The sequence below is a fragment of the Atractosteus spatula genome, chromosome 6, assembly GCF_055471065.1.
Source record: "Atractosteus spatula isolate fAtrSpa1 chromosome 6, fAtrSpa1.hap1, whole genome shotgun sequence".
NCBI classification, from domain to species: Eukaryota; Metazoa; Chordata; class Actinopteri; order Semionotiformes; family Lepisosteidae; genus Atractosteus; species Atractosteus spatula.
In genome coordinates, this window is record NC_142711.1 from 2,822,128 (window position 1) to 2,838,301 (window position 16,174).

Genomic DNA, 16,174 nt, shown 5'->3' on the forward strand with positions numbered 1-16,174 from the left:
ATAGTAGACAAATAGCAGGAAAACCCAGAGACAGACTGTGAAGAGGGAATGTCAAGAGGAACAGAAGGAGGGGAACAAGGCAGAATGGAGGGTCCTGGGGTGGCAGCAGGGGGCAAGGGGTCCTTCTGATGACAGGCTGCTGACAACATGGTAGGAGCCTGAATAACAGAGCTCATGAGGTAGACGGACCTCGGAGAGGTGGAGAGAGGAAAAAAACAATGGAGCATTGCTTTCCGAAGGGAATACTGTGATTGTAGAGAATCCCTAGCAACCTAGCTAGAGTGCGAGTGTCCAGGCTGTGCTGTCAGGGATTGCAGTAATGAGAGATGCAGGGGGAGCGATGTGGGAGCAGAGGAAGATGAAACAGCAGGCTGATCTAGACAAGCTGGAGATTCTTGCTCGATTCCGGACGTTTTCTGTTGAAACAGTAGGTGTGGAGATCCATAGTGAAGAGGAATGTTTTTTTTAAAAAGGACACCACTGAGTTTCTTCTCTTCCGTCTGAGGTTGTCTTGTTTGTTCAGATTGAGAAGTCACGCAGAAAGTCACACATAAGAAGTTCTCCTTTTCCTTCTTTTTTTTGGTTGTTTAGTTTGTTCATTTTTGTTTTTTTCAACCACAAGAAATAAAGTCCATGTGTTGAATTACGCACGAGAGAAAATGAGAGGTCTTGATTTTTTTTCTTCCATTTTTGGAAACTGGGGCACCGTCCACATGTAGACGCATTGTAACGCATGAAAGCTAACGCTGTGCCAAGTTTGTCTCATTCTTTGCCTAACGGATGAGGAACAAAGCGGACCAAACTGATTTTGCAACATTTTAGAATGGGGAAATGCTTAAAATTCATACGGCGTGCTAGTAATCCTTCTCATTAAGAACTGAGGAAAACAGTGTGATTACCGAGCAGAAATAAAAATAAGTCTCTACTCTTTACCTTCATATTGGGCAATGGAATACATTTTGCCAACGCTTTGTTTGAAACCTAATCGCCTTTAACTGAGAGGTTTGCAGTTAGAGTGCAGGCATCTATATCTTCCCACCCTCCCCTTAAATCCCCACTCCCTGAAGAAAAAAATAAAGTACATGTAAGCTGCAAAACGTAAACTACCTTTTGAGCACTTGAGAGATCTTTAAAATTCATAACTAATCAATTTACCAATGGAAAGTAGAACAGTCAAGAGGGATTATAGATTGATGCTTTTTTTAAATAAAAAAAATCAGTTAGAATATAGAAGAAACTGAACACTAAAACATCTCGAAAACTGACACAGAGTATTTCACTATACAATGGCGAAACTTTCTACTGTACTGCTTCGTGACAAACTACTTGGTTATTATGATATGAGTGACAGATTCAGTGTGGAAAACTGACGAGTATAAAAAATGTAGAAAAAACGTTTGTTGTTGTCCAAATTTTGACCAAACATTGCAGACTTTCTGTTTGGCACTTTCAGTCATGTGTCAAGTTCTTCATTTTCCTTGTGAAAATTCCGAAAGTGATGTCATATTGAGTTGTTTAATTTGAACATTAAAGTGTTGAACAATTCAGCCAAGAACTTTATTTTTACCTCCTCATTCTTAAGTTGGGGTTTGGCATTAAGGCACATTACAGCAGGAAAATATGGGAGAACAGCTTTCTTCGAAGTTCATGATGGAGAAAAAGACTTAAATCAAGGGGCCCTTGACTTTCAACATCATTCCAAATTTGTCAGCATGCAAGTTGACAAAAACTAACCTTCGACAAACCACGGACCCTAACGACATGAAGCTTGCACACATGTCAGAGCACTGGTTTAGTCAGGCATTCTGCAAGCGCCGCCTCCCCAGCGCCCTTGAGTCCACTGACATTCTGTTCCTTCTCCCTCCTTCTGCAGCCTTTCCAGCAGATTGTGAAAAATATGATAAGTGTACTGTGTTCACATGCACAGGAAAATAAATGAGTGCTGCACGTGATCCATTAGTATAGCACTGCTTTGCAACATGGCAATACTTCCTCAGATCATTTCCCTTCTCAGTCTCTGAGCTCTTTAGGGTGAGGAGGTTGATCAGCATATCCCAAGACCGAAGAAGAAACAGTAACAATAGTATAGAACACAAAATAACAGAATAAGCAACAATGCAAAAGAGAGAAAAAATATATTTAACGGCATGAACTGGTCTGTTTAGTTGGACATCTATAGCTCTACATAGTAAAGCTCTGTGCATCCCTAGTCTTGGCAAGTCCTCCCTCCTCTGACCGTGTCTTCACAGCAAAGATGAAGGTGCTGAAAAGATAGAAAATGGAGCTCCAGGCCCTAAAGTGTTAACTCCCCCAAGGACTTACAAGGTTTGAGTAAAAGCACGTCAAAAGGAGAGGATTAAACATTAATGAAAAAACACACGTATGCAGATTAATGACAGGTATATTTACTGCTCAGAAAAGCAGGATTTTACATTCAATCAGTCCGACTTTCCAAAAAGAACACTTTTTGATTTTTGTTTAAACAGTTGAATGACTAATATTCATACTCAAACAGCAAAGAAGTGACTTAGCCAAGGTATTAATGCTACACAAAGAAGTAGACAGAGTTCTGTTTATATGGAGAGCCGTGGCATTTAGTCTTATGATATGGTTTTATATATTCCTTTGAGTAATGTAGGATGTAAAACAGAAGAGACAAACAACAGTGCTGTCCTAAACAGTACATCACTGCCAGCAGTACAGAGTCGTTCCTGCTGGCAGTCCTGTCCTCTACACAATCCTACAACTCTCTCAACAGGACATGCGCTACTTTTTTGCCCCTCCTAAGGTATAGCACTATAAATGTGCTTATAAATACACTCTAACATAGAGCACAGGAAATCAGACACTAAAGAGTGCAGTTCTAATCTCCACATGTGGAAATGACGTACAAGAAAAGTATAAAAAAGTACTGAATTTTACTGCATTGTATGAACCCCTTCTAATAAAATGCGGTATTTTTTCAAAATAGGGTTTAAACTAGCTATAATACTGAAAGAAGAAAATGCTGGCTGTAAAATATGTAACAGTAAGACAAGTCAGAATGTTTGAAGATGAAATCAAAGCAATTGAAATGGACCCCATAAAATGGAATCAATATGACAAAAACATTTATCAAAATGTTCAGTGAACTTTGGAAACTACTCTCACATTTCAAAGCCATTTCATTAATCATTAGAAAACATAAATTTACCCAGAAAGAGTCTGCGGACATCAATTTGTCGCCATAGTACCCAGAAAAAGTGCACTTCTGATGATAAGTAATTGAATACAAAATACACAAGAACAAAATCACTGTGGTTAAAAATCCTTTCAATGCATGAGAGCCAGAGATTTGTGGCCTTTAGCCAGGTTTTGTTCTCATTTTGTAAAAAAAACTTGAAGGCAAAACAACACACCAAGACAAAACAAAAGCTTAAAATCTTCCTAGCCCAAACCCCAGGCTATCTGTCTAACTTTGGCCAAACAAAACTGAATTCTTTATGTCCTTTCTCAGGCAGATACAAATTCTGTAAGAAATGTGCAGCTGTCCATTGAAAAGAAGGGTTTCTTCTTTTATTTTCTTCATACAACAGTTTAGACGCCAACTGGAATTTTTTTTTAAAGAAGCTGTGTATTTCACCCTTAGCAACAAGATGGATCCAAAAAAATAAAATGAGTAGGAGCTGCAAGAGGATTAAAAATGCAAGTCGATTCTGAAAACAAAAATAAAAAAGTGAAGCAAGGAGTCCCATGTAGGTCACAGCCACCCACTGTAGGCTCTATTTGCTGTCCAGAGTTGTGTACAGATAAGAATCTGAAGCTCATGATTGTTTTGCCATTTCCAGAACGGAGGAGAGTCCTCGAGGATTGAGGATTGAGGGACAGACGGATCAGGAGCGTGCCAGCGGCACTCTCCCGACGAGCAGCCAGCGCTAGGAGTTTTGGAGCAGCCGTCTGTAGTGAGGCATCACCTCATGTTCGGGGAGGTGGAGACTGAACTCGAGAGCAACCAGAACCGGGAATTCAAAAGCTATAAGCTCACGGCGATTCAGACGAAACTTCTCCTCCAGTTTCTGAAAGACAATTTCCAAACAGGCAGTTAAAAGGCGAACCCAGCTCTGAGCCAGGTGGCATGTTATGTTTTTTTGTCATGCCTCGCTGGCTAGTCTGAACAACTCAGCCAAATGGATGTTTTACAAAGGGCAGTAAAATAAAGAGCTAGAATACAAATTCTCTCATCCTGTTCCCATGTGGGGCTCTGGGGCTTAATGTAATGTGAGAGACGATTTGTCCCCTCTGAGGAAAAACCAGTTTGCTTTATGAAAAGCAGCTGCCTCAACTCTTTGCCTCTCCAGATACAATCGGGGAAACATGAGCTGTTAGACACCAAACGTGCAACTTTGTATAAAATCTCCTACTTAAGGCCAAGACATAATGAACAGAAGACGATATCATGGAACATTTTCATCTTTCAAGAGTAACTAAATGTGTCTGTAGAAAGCAGCTTTGCACATGAATCTGAAACTTCTTTCTTATGCCAAAAATGCACAAATCCTGAAAGAGATGTGTCTTATTACAGAACAGACTGAGGTCAGTGCCACACTTGGGAGCTGAAAGAAAGATAACAGTGTGTTGACTGTGTGGCCTTCTTCAGGTTAGGTCTTATCACAACACAAAAGGAAGCCGTATCGCAGGACAGAAGAGCGCTCTGGCAGCAGCGTACTCACGTCGATCAGATGTTTCACCTCATGCTTCCGGAGGTCGCTCCCGATCTTCGCTGCGAGCAGCACGCAGGCCCCGGCGCACAGCTTGCGGTTCTGCTTGTTCAGCTTTCCCCGGAGAGCCAGCTTCTCAAAGTACACGAAGGCCATGGCCACTGTGGGCTCTTCGAAGCCGCACTCCTCCTGCGCCAACTTGCGCATTTCCCTCTTCAGGCTGGACACGGGCAACAAGGACAAAGCCAGTCGGTACAATGTGGCCAAAGAGCTGTGCTGTTTAACTACCGACTGAACAAGCACAAGCAGCTGGACCCGCGATGCTTCATTGTTCAAGGGAATGTTATCAGTAAACTGTCTGAAGTGCCGACAATGTACCATTGCACTCATGCCTCACTTCTAACACAAGGTCAATTTATTTCTAAATGCTGGAAATAGGAAAAGGAGTTGGAAATTCCTTTCAAACAAATGAACCAGCTTGTGTCTGATCTAGAATATGAAATAACTAATAAATGTGTTGCTTAGATGCCACATATTGATGAGATGTAACATTTAGAAGGCCTTTGAATTAAAGAGGTCAATGCAACAGGTCATCATACCTCCTTATCTTACTGAGGGTGAGTCTGATGTGAGGGAACTTTTCCTTGAAAGTCTCGTTCATGTCCTTTTTGAGGTCTGAGGGTTTCACGTACTCAATTACTGTGGTCTGAAAGAGACAGAGCAGTATGCCAATAAAAGTGCATTTACAACAACACAATACCTTAAGGGGCTTCACAATACCAATGCCAAACCTGCTCATGAAAACAAGTCTCTTGAGTCTGATAAGTTCTGGCTTGTGTCTCCTTTCGTTTTAAGTGAAACTGTTCCACATCCGAGTGCTGAAAGAGGAGGAACAGAGCTCAAGTATGGGATACAGCAGGAAACATGGGGACAGCATAGCGTAAGCCTCTATACACAGAACACACGGGTGGGGCGCTCCCATGCTCCCAGCTGTCCTAACACCGCGGGAACCACGAGCAGCTCTGGCCTGATAGGTGCCTGTGGTCTGGTATGGACTTTACCCCCACCTATACCAGCAAGCAGGTCACTTCCACGCAAACAAGAACAGATCCTGCTCGACCTTGAAGTCTGCCGAGCACTGCCCAGTGAAGGCTAGAAGGAGAACCCAGAATTATCCATTCGTCCACACTCATCCCATTCCTACTGCTGCTGTTGGACATGCTAGCATCAAACAGCACAGTGGAGTAGGGCATAGAATCTCCTAAAAGTGTGGTATGACAACTAAGACAACTTTTTTATACTTGAAGCTAACAGATTTTTTCTTGCATCTCAATACATGGAGTGTGTCTGGGAGGAGGTCAAGCCCTCATCTCACCCATGTCCACCTGCCTGAGTATAAACGTCACGCTTCCTGCTGACTTGCTTGTCCGTTGCACTTTCACATCCCTCCATCCACACCATCTTCACCCACGTTCCCCAACTCAGCCTTCGTTAAGGAGGGTATTGGGCGGTGACAGGTGAGTGACCCCAATAAAGCTCGCTATTCCCATCACACCTCTTGTCCACCTGAGTTAGGATTTGATCAAACTTCTGAATGACTAGTGGGTGCTGCTACAAACACATACGCACAGTATTACTGAACTCAACCTTGTAAGGTGACTTTCCATTATTTCACATTATCATTAACATAATTTCATATTTATTTCATATAGCTGTTTCCTCAAGTATTAAAACAACAAAAACTGTCAAAGGGATGTTTCCCATTTCCTTATCTGATAAAAACAAGAACAAACGCATGCCATTTACATAAAAATACTGCATTGAACTGACAACAGATTATTATTCAAATATCAAATTGTTTTCTGGCAGAAAGTGGATGTGTGAAATGAAAGTTCTTTGCACATGAAAAAGCCAGGTTCAGTCTCTCCAGTTAGTTTCTATGGCAACTCAGCCAACCAGAACAGGGATCTGAGTGGAATGGGAGCTGGAGGATGGAACTGCTGCATGTACTGATGTTCATTTAAGCCGATTCAACACTTATTTTTTTCATATCCACTACATGATGGCGAAGACGACCATCAACGACAACAACACTCAATGAAAACATCCAGTTAACCCAAACTGACCAATATTTGAGAATTGAAAAGATTTTCCCATCTTTTGTTGAGATATTTTTTAAGATTGTAAAAGTTCCTTAATATCTTCTTATGTTGAGGCAATCAGAAACTCTAGCACTGATTGATGAGTCACAAACTGGTATATAGATTTCTTTTTCAATTTAATCGTTCTAATTTACGAAACGCAGTAACAGACCTACACCGCACAAAATAGCTTATTGATTTACAGTATCTCAGTCAAATGGTTTATGGCATTTTTCATTCTAGTCTTAAGATATACGACTCCTTGTCTCACCTCTTAATATATTGTCATTGACATCAATGTTACCTCCAATGTAAAATGAAAGAAATTCAATATCCAATAGCATCTGCAATTTGAATTCATATAAATGTGGGATATACCCCAGGAGAAATAACAAACGCCACACTTGAAGCCCAACGCACAATATTAGGCCTTGTTTCATGCAATATTCTGGAATCCTGAAACTGCGACTGAACAAAATGCAATACAGTCAACCAGCACTTTTCAGAAAAAAAGTACTGAAACTTAACCAGTTGGCAAGAATTCTACAGCAGTATTCTGTACTGCTAAGGGGGGGGACGAAAACTGAGAAACACAAGAAAGGGATCGTTTGTGGTGGCAACACAGCAGAACAAGCTTCCCCTCCACGTACTGTCTGAGATTTAAACCAGCTACTGTAAGCTGAGGCTTTATTTAACGCAGGACAGTTGGCAGCAGGCAAGATTCCTCGATTGCTCTTAAATGAACCCGTAACAGTACGAAGACAAACGTCCCAACTGCTGACACTGCAGTGGCAGGAAGAGGAGGGTGACTTCGTGAGAATGGGTGACACATCCCCACAGCTGGGCCTGCTCTCTAAGGCTACTGTCCAACTCCCTGGGATGAGGATCCTCCTGCAGGTGGGGCAGTGGCCTGCAGTCTGCAGAGCCCATGTGTGTGTGGAGGGCAAAGCTGTACTAGCAGTACTAAAGCTGCAGCCAAGTTTCATACAGACCTTCTGGAGGATAAATTATTTTTTTTAAAAACCTAGACTGACCACAGTACCACCATACAAAGTACTGTTCTGAAAGGGTCTGCCACTGCTTTGAACCACCAAGGCATCAATGCAGGCTGAAACCCTGATTGGTTAAAATAAGAATCAATTAACAAGCAAAGTCCTTTTTTACAGATGTGCTGTATGTCACTGCTCTGGGTTTAATTTAAATTTTAAGCTGCATTAACCAAAAATACACATGTTTGCTATTCATCAAATAGCCTGCAGTGCAGTTGTATCAAGCACTGTAACTGTTCACAAACAAACTGGAACTCAAAAGGTAATGAACGCTTTTTCAGGGCAAAAAATAAAACACGTAATCAACTGTTAAATAATAAATGCTGTTTTTGCATCATAATTAGGTAAACTGGCCTCTGTCAAAATAACAATATGTGTTCTAAAATCCATCCCAGCAAATTCCACAACTTAACAAATCAGATGGTAATTCTATCAGTCATTCTACTGAGCTACGATTCTGCTTCACATTTGGGTTCAAGAACCGTATTCCACATAAAACACATCAGGACTTCTGTTTTCTTGAATTTAAATGTGTTATTGAAAAACCGGCTTCACTACACGAGGAATGAGGGCAAACATGGCTCGCCAATAGCGCAAACAGAAGCTTTTTTTCTCTTGTGACATCAGATTGCCCATCTGTTGTGGCCCAAGGGATATTCTCCTACCTTTTTTTTAAGTCACGCTTCTTGTATTCTATTGTCTTCTGTCTGACTTTAGCTGATCGTCTGGCGATCCTGGACAGGGTTCAAGTCAATAGCGCCGTGTTGTAAGGCTTGAAAAGCGAGTGAACTACAGTACTCTGTTTCACCACGTTCCCCACATTTTCCTTTCCCTTCTGTAGTGCAGTAGGGGAATAAATATGTGCTTCATTTTGTGCTTTAACATGAAATTCTCCCATTGAAATTGCAGCAGTTTCATCAATCAAGATTTCCACTGTTCTGTGGATCACGAGAGGCCGGCTGGACCCCGTCAGAAGGAGGGATTTAGCACAGCGAGGCAGTGAAAGAAGAGGGAGGACTGCCCGTGCTGTCAGGATGAGCAACAGATGAAGCTCTGCAACTGGACCACTTTCACTGCCTCTTCCTCTCCATGGAAATTTATCTTCAGGCAAGAGAGAAAAGGGCAACAAGAAAGAAATGAAGATCTCTGTTCAACGCGATTTCTAAATGCTCTCAAGCAGTAAAACCGAAAGTCCTGCTGCTATGCCTCATCGCGCCTTGCGCCGTCCTCATTAACTGTACATTAGCTGGCCTTCCCTCTCTAACGATATGTAAGGGAGGAATGGAATAATGAAGGTTTAATTACAAGCTCGAGACCTCCATTTGCAGCGCAGCAATGAACACTGCCACCTGAGGCCTTGCTGCAGCGGGGTATATCCATAATTATAGCCCGGCTCCCCACGCGCTGCTGGGAACGGTCTGTATCAATCTGACAGGAGATATCCACCCAGGTGGGAAGTTCTGATGTCATGTTTTTCCATGAGGGACAAGTGATGTGTGTGAGGGGGGTGGGCTGAGTAACGTACTAGGGGAGCAATGCAGAGATTTAATTATGCAAATCTGGAATTCTTTTAAGTACTGCGGTGGTCTGACTACATTATTTATGTATAAATTGCTTTGTGATTTCTCATTTCCTTCCAAATTACACAAAGTAGGCGTTAGCATTTTTGTATGTGTACGGCTTAAAACTTTCCGAAAAAGCTTAATAACCAAACTAACTGCACTAACACAGCAGCAGTCTGTGTGACAAAGAACGTCGCTCTCTCTGCAACAGACAAGCCCTCACAAATTCTCATTTTGTTCCTGATATAAATCAGAGGCAGAAATAGCACATCAAAGTATATATCATCACCTTAGCAAACATATTTCACCTTTCTACAATAATCAATCAATATAATAAAAAGTCACAGATTTCCATTATTATTATTATTATTATTAACAATAATAATATTTGTGAATGTCCTTACCCAAGGCCCAACAAATATCCTCAAATAATTCCCAATTATGAAATAAACAGCGCCATAGTGCAATATATAAATGGAGTATATACTATAAATACAGGAAACAATTATTTTGTTTATTTTCATAACACATTAAGGCCACGGGTCACGTCATGAAGGCGGGCAGGCTTTAGGGTGCGTATTGTAGATAACCATTGGTGTCCCACTGTAACAACACCCCTGACTCATCCCCAATACTTCAGTACCCAGTTTACGAAGGAACAAGCAAAGGCTAATTCCACTCTGAAAATCAGGAAGCGGAAACAGCACTGTTGAGCGTTCTCCCTCACACCTGAGGAAAGACTCGACAGACGAGATGTCACCTTTCCGTTTCTCCTTTCTGCTTCCACAGCGTGAAACTAACCCTTACCTGTTCCTTTGCAGCCAGAGCACGCTGACGCAGCTCCCCGCTCGAAACTGAGAGGGTGACTAAGAAAGCCAAAAGCATCAGGTAGTGTGTGTCTCACCCCCTCCATTGTGAATTCACACTTCTCCCATCTGGGAGACCAGGTGTAAAACCAGCAGATTTAGGAAATCTTTCATCCCCACTGCAATCACACTCTCAAACAATGCAAAGTAACTACCTTGTCTCTTGTCTCTTGTTTCTTATCTCCTGTAACACTGCTGTATTCTCTTCCCTTTTGATCATGTGTATTGTCATTATGTTGTTGACTGTGCCGTAAAACAAATTTCCCCTAGGGGACAATAAAGCTTGAATTAAATTGAATTGAATTGAAAAAACTCCTCTTTATCAAGCCTGGACATCTGCAGCCCAGCCAGGGAGAGAGTTGGCAGCGTGCAGGTGTCTGAGCACTGTCAGGGGGAGAGCTCTCTTGGCTCTGCTGAAACACCGCGGCTGGCCTCCCGGGCACCTGCCTGGCACACTGACCTGTTGGTGAGGGATAAGTCATGACACCACGACCAGAAGCCTGGCTTTCCAGCACTCCCAGACCTCCCAGTGCCTCGTCACACAGGGAGGTGGTGCATTAACAGTGGACCTCAGCTGTGAAAGGAAGGCATGTACACGCATGGGCCCATCTGAATGAGATTTATGCTTCAAGAGTTGGGTATCGGACTTTTGCGTTGCTGTCTTTTCATCTGTGGTACATTTTCTCAAAACCCCGACCTGTCTCGTCCCTTTAGAATGCTGTGTTTAGTCAGCACTCCTGTAAATACCGCTTCTTATAAAGGAGATGCAGATCATGGCTGCTTGGTGACTTCTTTTGGCCTGTATCATGTTGTTCTGCTTCTTAGTTCAAAAAACCTGTTCGACCTTAAATCATTTTCCTGGAGGAATTTCATGGCAACTCTAACTCTGTGAGCACATGCGAGAAGAGCGACATGTTTTCAGCTGAACATCGTTAGGCCTTTGGCAAACAAATATGCCTTCTGTATCAGAGCTGTCCTCCTGCTTCACTGCTATTTTCCTATCAGCCTTAGAGGATCCAAGTCTCTTCTGGCACAATAAGAAGACTAAAGCACCGGAACAACTGCAGTTAACTGAGAAATTTCATTATGTGAAAAATATATATTTGCTGTGTTTATGTGGTATGTGGTGCACTTTTAATCACTCGTGTTCAAGCTGCTTCAGGTAACAAGTGCATGTGTACGATTTCTACATTTGTTCCACGCTGGTTACAAAGCTTACAGTTCTCAAAAGACCAACTGAGTAAGATTTCAAAGCCAGTCAGAATAGGTTTATCGAATTAGTGCGCAGTCTCAATATCATTAAATTCATGCAGTGTGGTTCACAATGGATCTTGACACAAATAGCAGCAATAAAAATGAGATGAGGGTGTTTTTCCTTAAGCAGTCTCATACTGTGGTGACTACATTCTTTAGCTTTGTGAAAGCCATTTTTATTGGGGAAATACAAGTCTACAAGACTCGACAAAGGAATAAGTAACAACCCTAATATAAAATTTCTAATCCCCACCTTCCTCAAACAGTACAGTATGTTCTTCATGCTTAAGTAAATTCTGAAAAAAAAGTGAAAGCTATAAACAAACAAAAAAACAGCACAGTAATTTGATAAAAGTCATTGTCAAGGTTAGCCCATCTCTGCTTACAAACCACACCAGATGGGAGATACTTTGATATGTGATACAAATTCATTTGAAAGATACTTAAAAATCACTGATTACTTCGATGTAATTATAAAAAGGCAAAGAAAAAATCATTACCTAAGGTATACTGCTTCAATTTGACAAAAGCTGTTTTTATTACTGACACTTTATATTCCTGAAACTTGCTTTGATTTCAACGACATCCAGAACTTGTTACAGTTTTGCTGTAGATGGTTTTAGTAATTGTTAAATATTATGTAAATAAACTGCACCCAAACCCAGAATTTATATATCAGGGTAAACGGTTTAACTATGTAGCAGGGAGCCACAAATCTGGAGATAAAATGTGAAAGCAGATTACAGATTCATTGCCTTGCCAGCACTTTACAGCTTACAGGCACAGGTTCTAGTGAAAGTTTTCAGATACAAATTCAATCTAACTGACCCTTGAAACCCAAATGCAAGTGAAGTCGAACAGCTCCTCCTTGTCGAAGTGCGGGGCAGCTGTCACAGTAAGATGCAGATCTGAACTTACAGAGCACACCTCATGCCTAGGCAGAAGAAGAGCTTTTTCAAAGATAAAATTCGTAAACAAAAACTGAGCATTACAAACGCTTGAGCAAAACAGCAAAAAAAAACTGGGAGGGATTCACAAAAATGGGGAGCGCTGCAAATCTTAAATGGGATCTCAGACAAATAAAATGAGAATTTCAGATCTGTGAGTCTTTCTACGCCTGCAGGCTCTCTCGGCTCTTCGCGATGTGAAGTGGGCTGCACCTACCATGTACGAGGGGAAGATCAGCACTCTCTTGTGCTTTCCACACGGCCACTGGGGGTCGTCCAGGAGGTTGGGGTCGTACTCCAAGAGGTCACCGAGATCATTCCCTGCCAGGGCAACGAGAAACACACCACCTTGTGGGAGGGACCTCCAGGTTCTTGCATTTTACCCATGGTTGAATAAACATCTCTCTTCAAGGACAGAACAACAACAGGACATTTCTCATGGACATCTATGCAAAACCTGACCTACCACCACAATCAATTCAATACTTACACGTTTGTATTTACCGCAAGGCATAAGTGTTAATCTTTTACCTGTTTTAACTTTAAATAAACCTTCACAGTAACTCATTATGTCTATATGTGAGACTATTTTTAGCTTAACACTTTCCAGTCTGTATTTGTGTTACCGGCAACCTTAAACATAGGTGCTAAAATGTGCCCTGCTCCTCCCAAATGTCCCCTTCTCTGTACCAGAGAACTTCTCAATCTCGTCATTTAGCGCTCCGAATCACAGAGCTCATACATAAACTGCTTACAAAAACGGGGAACATCACTATCATAAAACATGAAGGTGGGGCCATCAAAACACACACAAGGGAGGTTACAGATAAAAGAAAGCCATTAGGGCCATCAGCAAATTATAAGCTTCATTGAAAAAGACTCTTTTAAAATACTTTCAATGAACATGCACATAAAACATGACACTTTAATTGGTTCTGAACGGAGAAGCATGCTGCTTGCAGGGAGAGAAAACCCTGTTGCCTGGCCAGTGCACTTCTCTTCCAATAGCAGAAGGAACACAGGGTGGCTCAGTAGCCGGGATCCAAGCTGACAAGCCCGGCCTGTGGCTCACAGCGCTGATAACTGTCCTGTGCGTATCCAGCAGGTGACACTGAGGCCTTGCTGTTCACGTTCCAGAACGTGCGAGAAAGCTTCAGAAAGCTTGCTGAGGTGCGTGTCCCAAAGAGCACTGCGGTTTCCTTTTTCTCCCGTCTCTGGCCAGTGCTTGGATTTCACTTTGGATTAAAAATACCCCATTCCAAAATTAAAAAATGTTTTTAAAAAATTGAATTGACCGAATCATCCTCTTGGTAACATTTCTTAAGTCCTTATATGCACTGGACCGTATTATTTTTTAACCAAACTTCAAAATCAACTGACCTGCAGTTTAGAAATGTTGGACGACCTATTCTACAGGTACAGTAAACCTTGCCAGCCTGGAAACCCTCATGGTAGGTAAATCTGAAGTCGACAAACTGACGTTGCTAATGAAAACCCTTAAACATTCTTTTCTCACCCCCAACAACTTAACACAAAATCACCAGATTAAAGTGAAGTGAAACAGGTCTCAACAAAAAACAACACACTACCAGTGCCATCCATTCATTTTCTGACCACTTCATGCAGCTCAGAGTCGCGGCGGAGCCGGAGCCCATCCCAGCAAGCACCAGACAGGACACACCCTGGCCGGGACACCAGTCCAGGGGGGCAGACACACTCACACCAGGGCCTGATTTTCCGAAAGCCAACAAACCCACCAGCATGTCTTTGCACTGTGGGAGGAAACCAGAGCAGCTGGGGGAAACCCATGTGGTCATGGGGAGAACATGTGAACTCCACACAGACAGCAGCCCAGGACCCAAGAGCCCAGCACTAAAATAGCCCTGTCTCATCAGTGCTGAAGACCTGATCAGGTAATTAGCCTTTTTATCAGTCAGCACCTTCGGCTCTTCAGGAAACTTGGATGCTGCCTCCCCTGCTAACTTCACATCATGCAGAGTGCAGCTTTTCAGTCTCCCTCTCCTGAACTTTCCACAAGATGCCTGTAAAAGCTCTTATCTTTATCACTTGTATTATATATAAACTCGGAGGCGCTTTTTCTGTGTCTATTCTTCCGCCGTTCAAAGCCTTTTCCAATTTTCAATGTTCTGGTGAAAATGCAAGCATGCAGCTTTAAGTGAAGTTTTTTATTTTATCCTTTAGAGATATCACCAAACTTTCATGCTCAGCAACACCAGATTCTCTCTCATAGGCTTAGGAGGCATTTTAATTGTTTATTTAACTATTACATATACATATATATTCTGATGTATACCTGAGATGCAATTGAAAACGGACTTGTGTACAGTGAGGCAGACTATGGCAGATGACAAGTCAACAAAAAAAAACATAGCACTGCTCTTGTGCTTCATCCGGAAGCCAGCCTCAATTTAAGCTTTGGCAGCCGGGACAGCTACCGTTACAGCTATGGTTAGGCTGAACTTTTTCCTCTAGGGATCGACGGCTAAATGCAAGTCCCGATTCTCAGGGAGGATGAGGCAACAGCAAGGATCATCCCCTGTCTCCCAAGACTACGCTCATAAGGGCCATGATGTGGAAGATCTTTTCAGCATGGAATAAACCTATTACTTGTTCCTTAATATAATCAATATCTGTTTGTCCTGTTTAAGCTTGCTACGTAGTTATTATCTTATTCCTGAGCTAAGGAACTCGTCTCGCTCAGTATTCCCTGACTATAGGTGGTGTCATCTCATTTTTTTAAGGATGACAAATCAGCATCAAGCCGACGCAGGGGGATCCTTCCTGTGACCCCGCGCGTGGGCCAAGGCCGTCTCTGAGCTGTACCCACACAGATTCGGGAAGGTGTGGGCTCCCGATGCACAGGTGGAAAATTCTGAAAGTTTTCCCAAAGTGCAAAAGCCGTCTCCAGGAGCGGACAACGCCCACGGACACGGCGCTCCCGCCAGACGGCGGCGTGGCGGCGGACTGACCTGTGTCGATGCTGCCCTGCGTGCTGCTGGTCCTGGCCAGGCTAAGGCTGCGGTGGCTGGCGTTCCGGAACTGGGTGAAGGAGGAGGTGGAGTCGATGGTGTTCCTCCGGCCGCTCAGCGCGTTGGTGGGGTAGAGGAACTGGGTGTAGGACACAGTCTGGGGAAACAAGAACCGCTGCTGAAGAGAAGCATCCACACTCCACACGCCAGGCCCCCATGTCCGGCTCATGGCCGCTGGAGCTTCCCCAAGCTCCCCCCTCACTCCCGTCCCGGCCGTGCCCCTCGGGAGCCCCTCACCTTTCCGTCGGCCCCCAGCTCCACGCCCTCCAGTCCGATCACCATCTCCTTGGCACTGACGCCTCCGGACGGGTGGCGCTGACGCCCGCCGTCCAGCTTCAGCTCCCTGCCGGGCAGAAGGCTGTTTGAGTTCCTCACAGATCCATCCTCGCCTCCCCCCCCCCCCCCAACACCCTGCACAGCTTCCCGAGCAACTACAGCCTTCGCACGTTTCCATTCTCGCGCTCTCCCGTCTGGATGAGTAAGGTTAGTTGTGTTCCGTATCAAACATGCAACCTCGCAAAAGACAGACATCTGTGGGGCACGCTTTCTGTGCTTGACAACACGCCCACCACAGCAGCCAGGAACATGGGCACACAGTTACGCAGTGT

At 43.2% G+C, this 16,174-nt stretch overlaps 1 protein-coding gene across 3 annotated transcripts in view; it reads right to left on the bottom strand.

Annotated features, from left to right (window-relative positions):
- Window positions 1-2,387: 2,387 nt before the first annotated feature.
- The window catches only part of cables1 (Cdk5 and Abl enzyme substrate 1), a 51,449-nt gene continuing 37,662 nt past the window's right edge, over window positions 2,388-16,174 (bottom strand). For all 3 annotated transcript variants that reach the window (XM_088918538.1, XM_088918536.1, XM_088918537.1), the window contains 6 exons: window positions 15,804-15,909; window positions 15,507-15,663; window positions 12,734-12,837; window positions 5,297-5,403; window positions 4,710-4,917; window positions 2,388-4,055 (listed from right to left, as the gene is read on the bottom strand). In XM_088918538.1, the coding sequence (XP_088774664.1) occupies window positions 3,915-4,055; window positions 4,710-4,917; window positions 5,297-5,403; window positions 12,734-12,837; window positions 15,507-15,663; window positions 15,804-15,909 (823 nt within the window). In that variant the 3' untranslated portion in view covers window positions 2,388-3,914. The remainder of the gene's footprint in view (window positions 4,056-4,709; window positions 4,918-5,296; window positions 5,404-12,733; window positions 12,838-15,506; window positions 15,664-15,803; window positions 15,910-16,174) is intronic.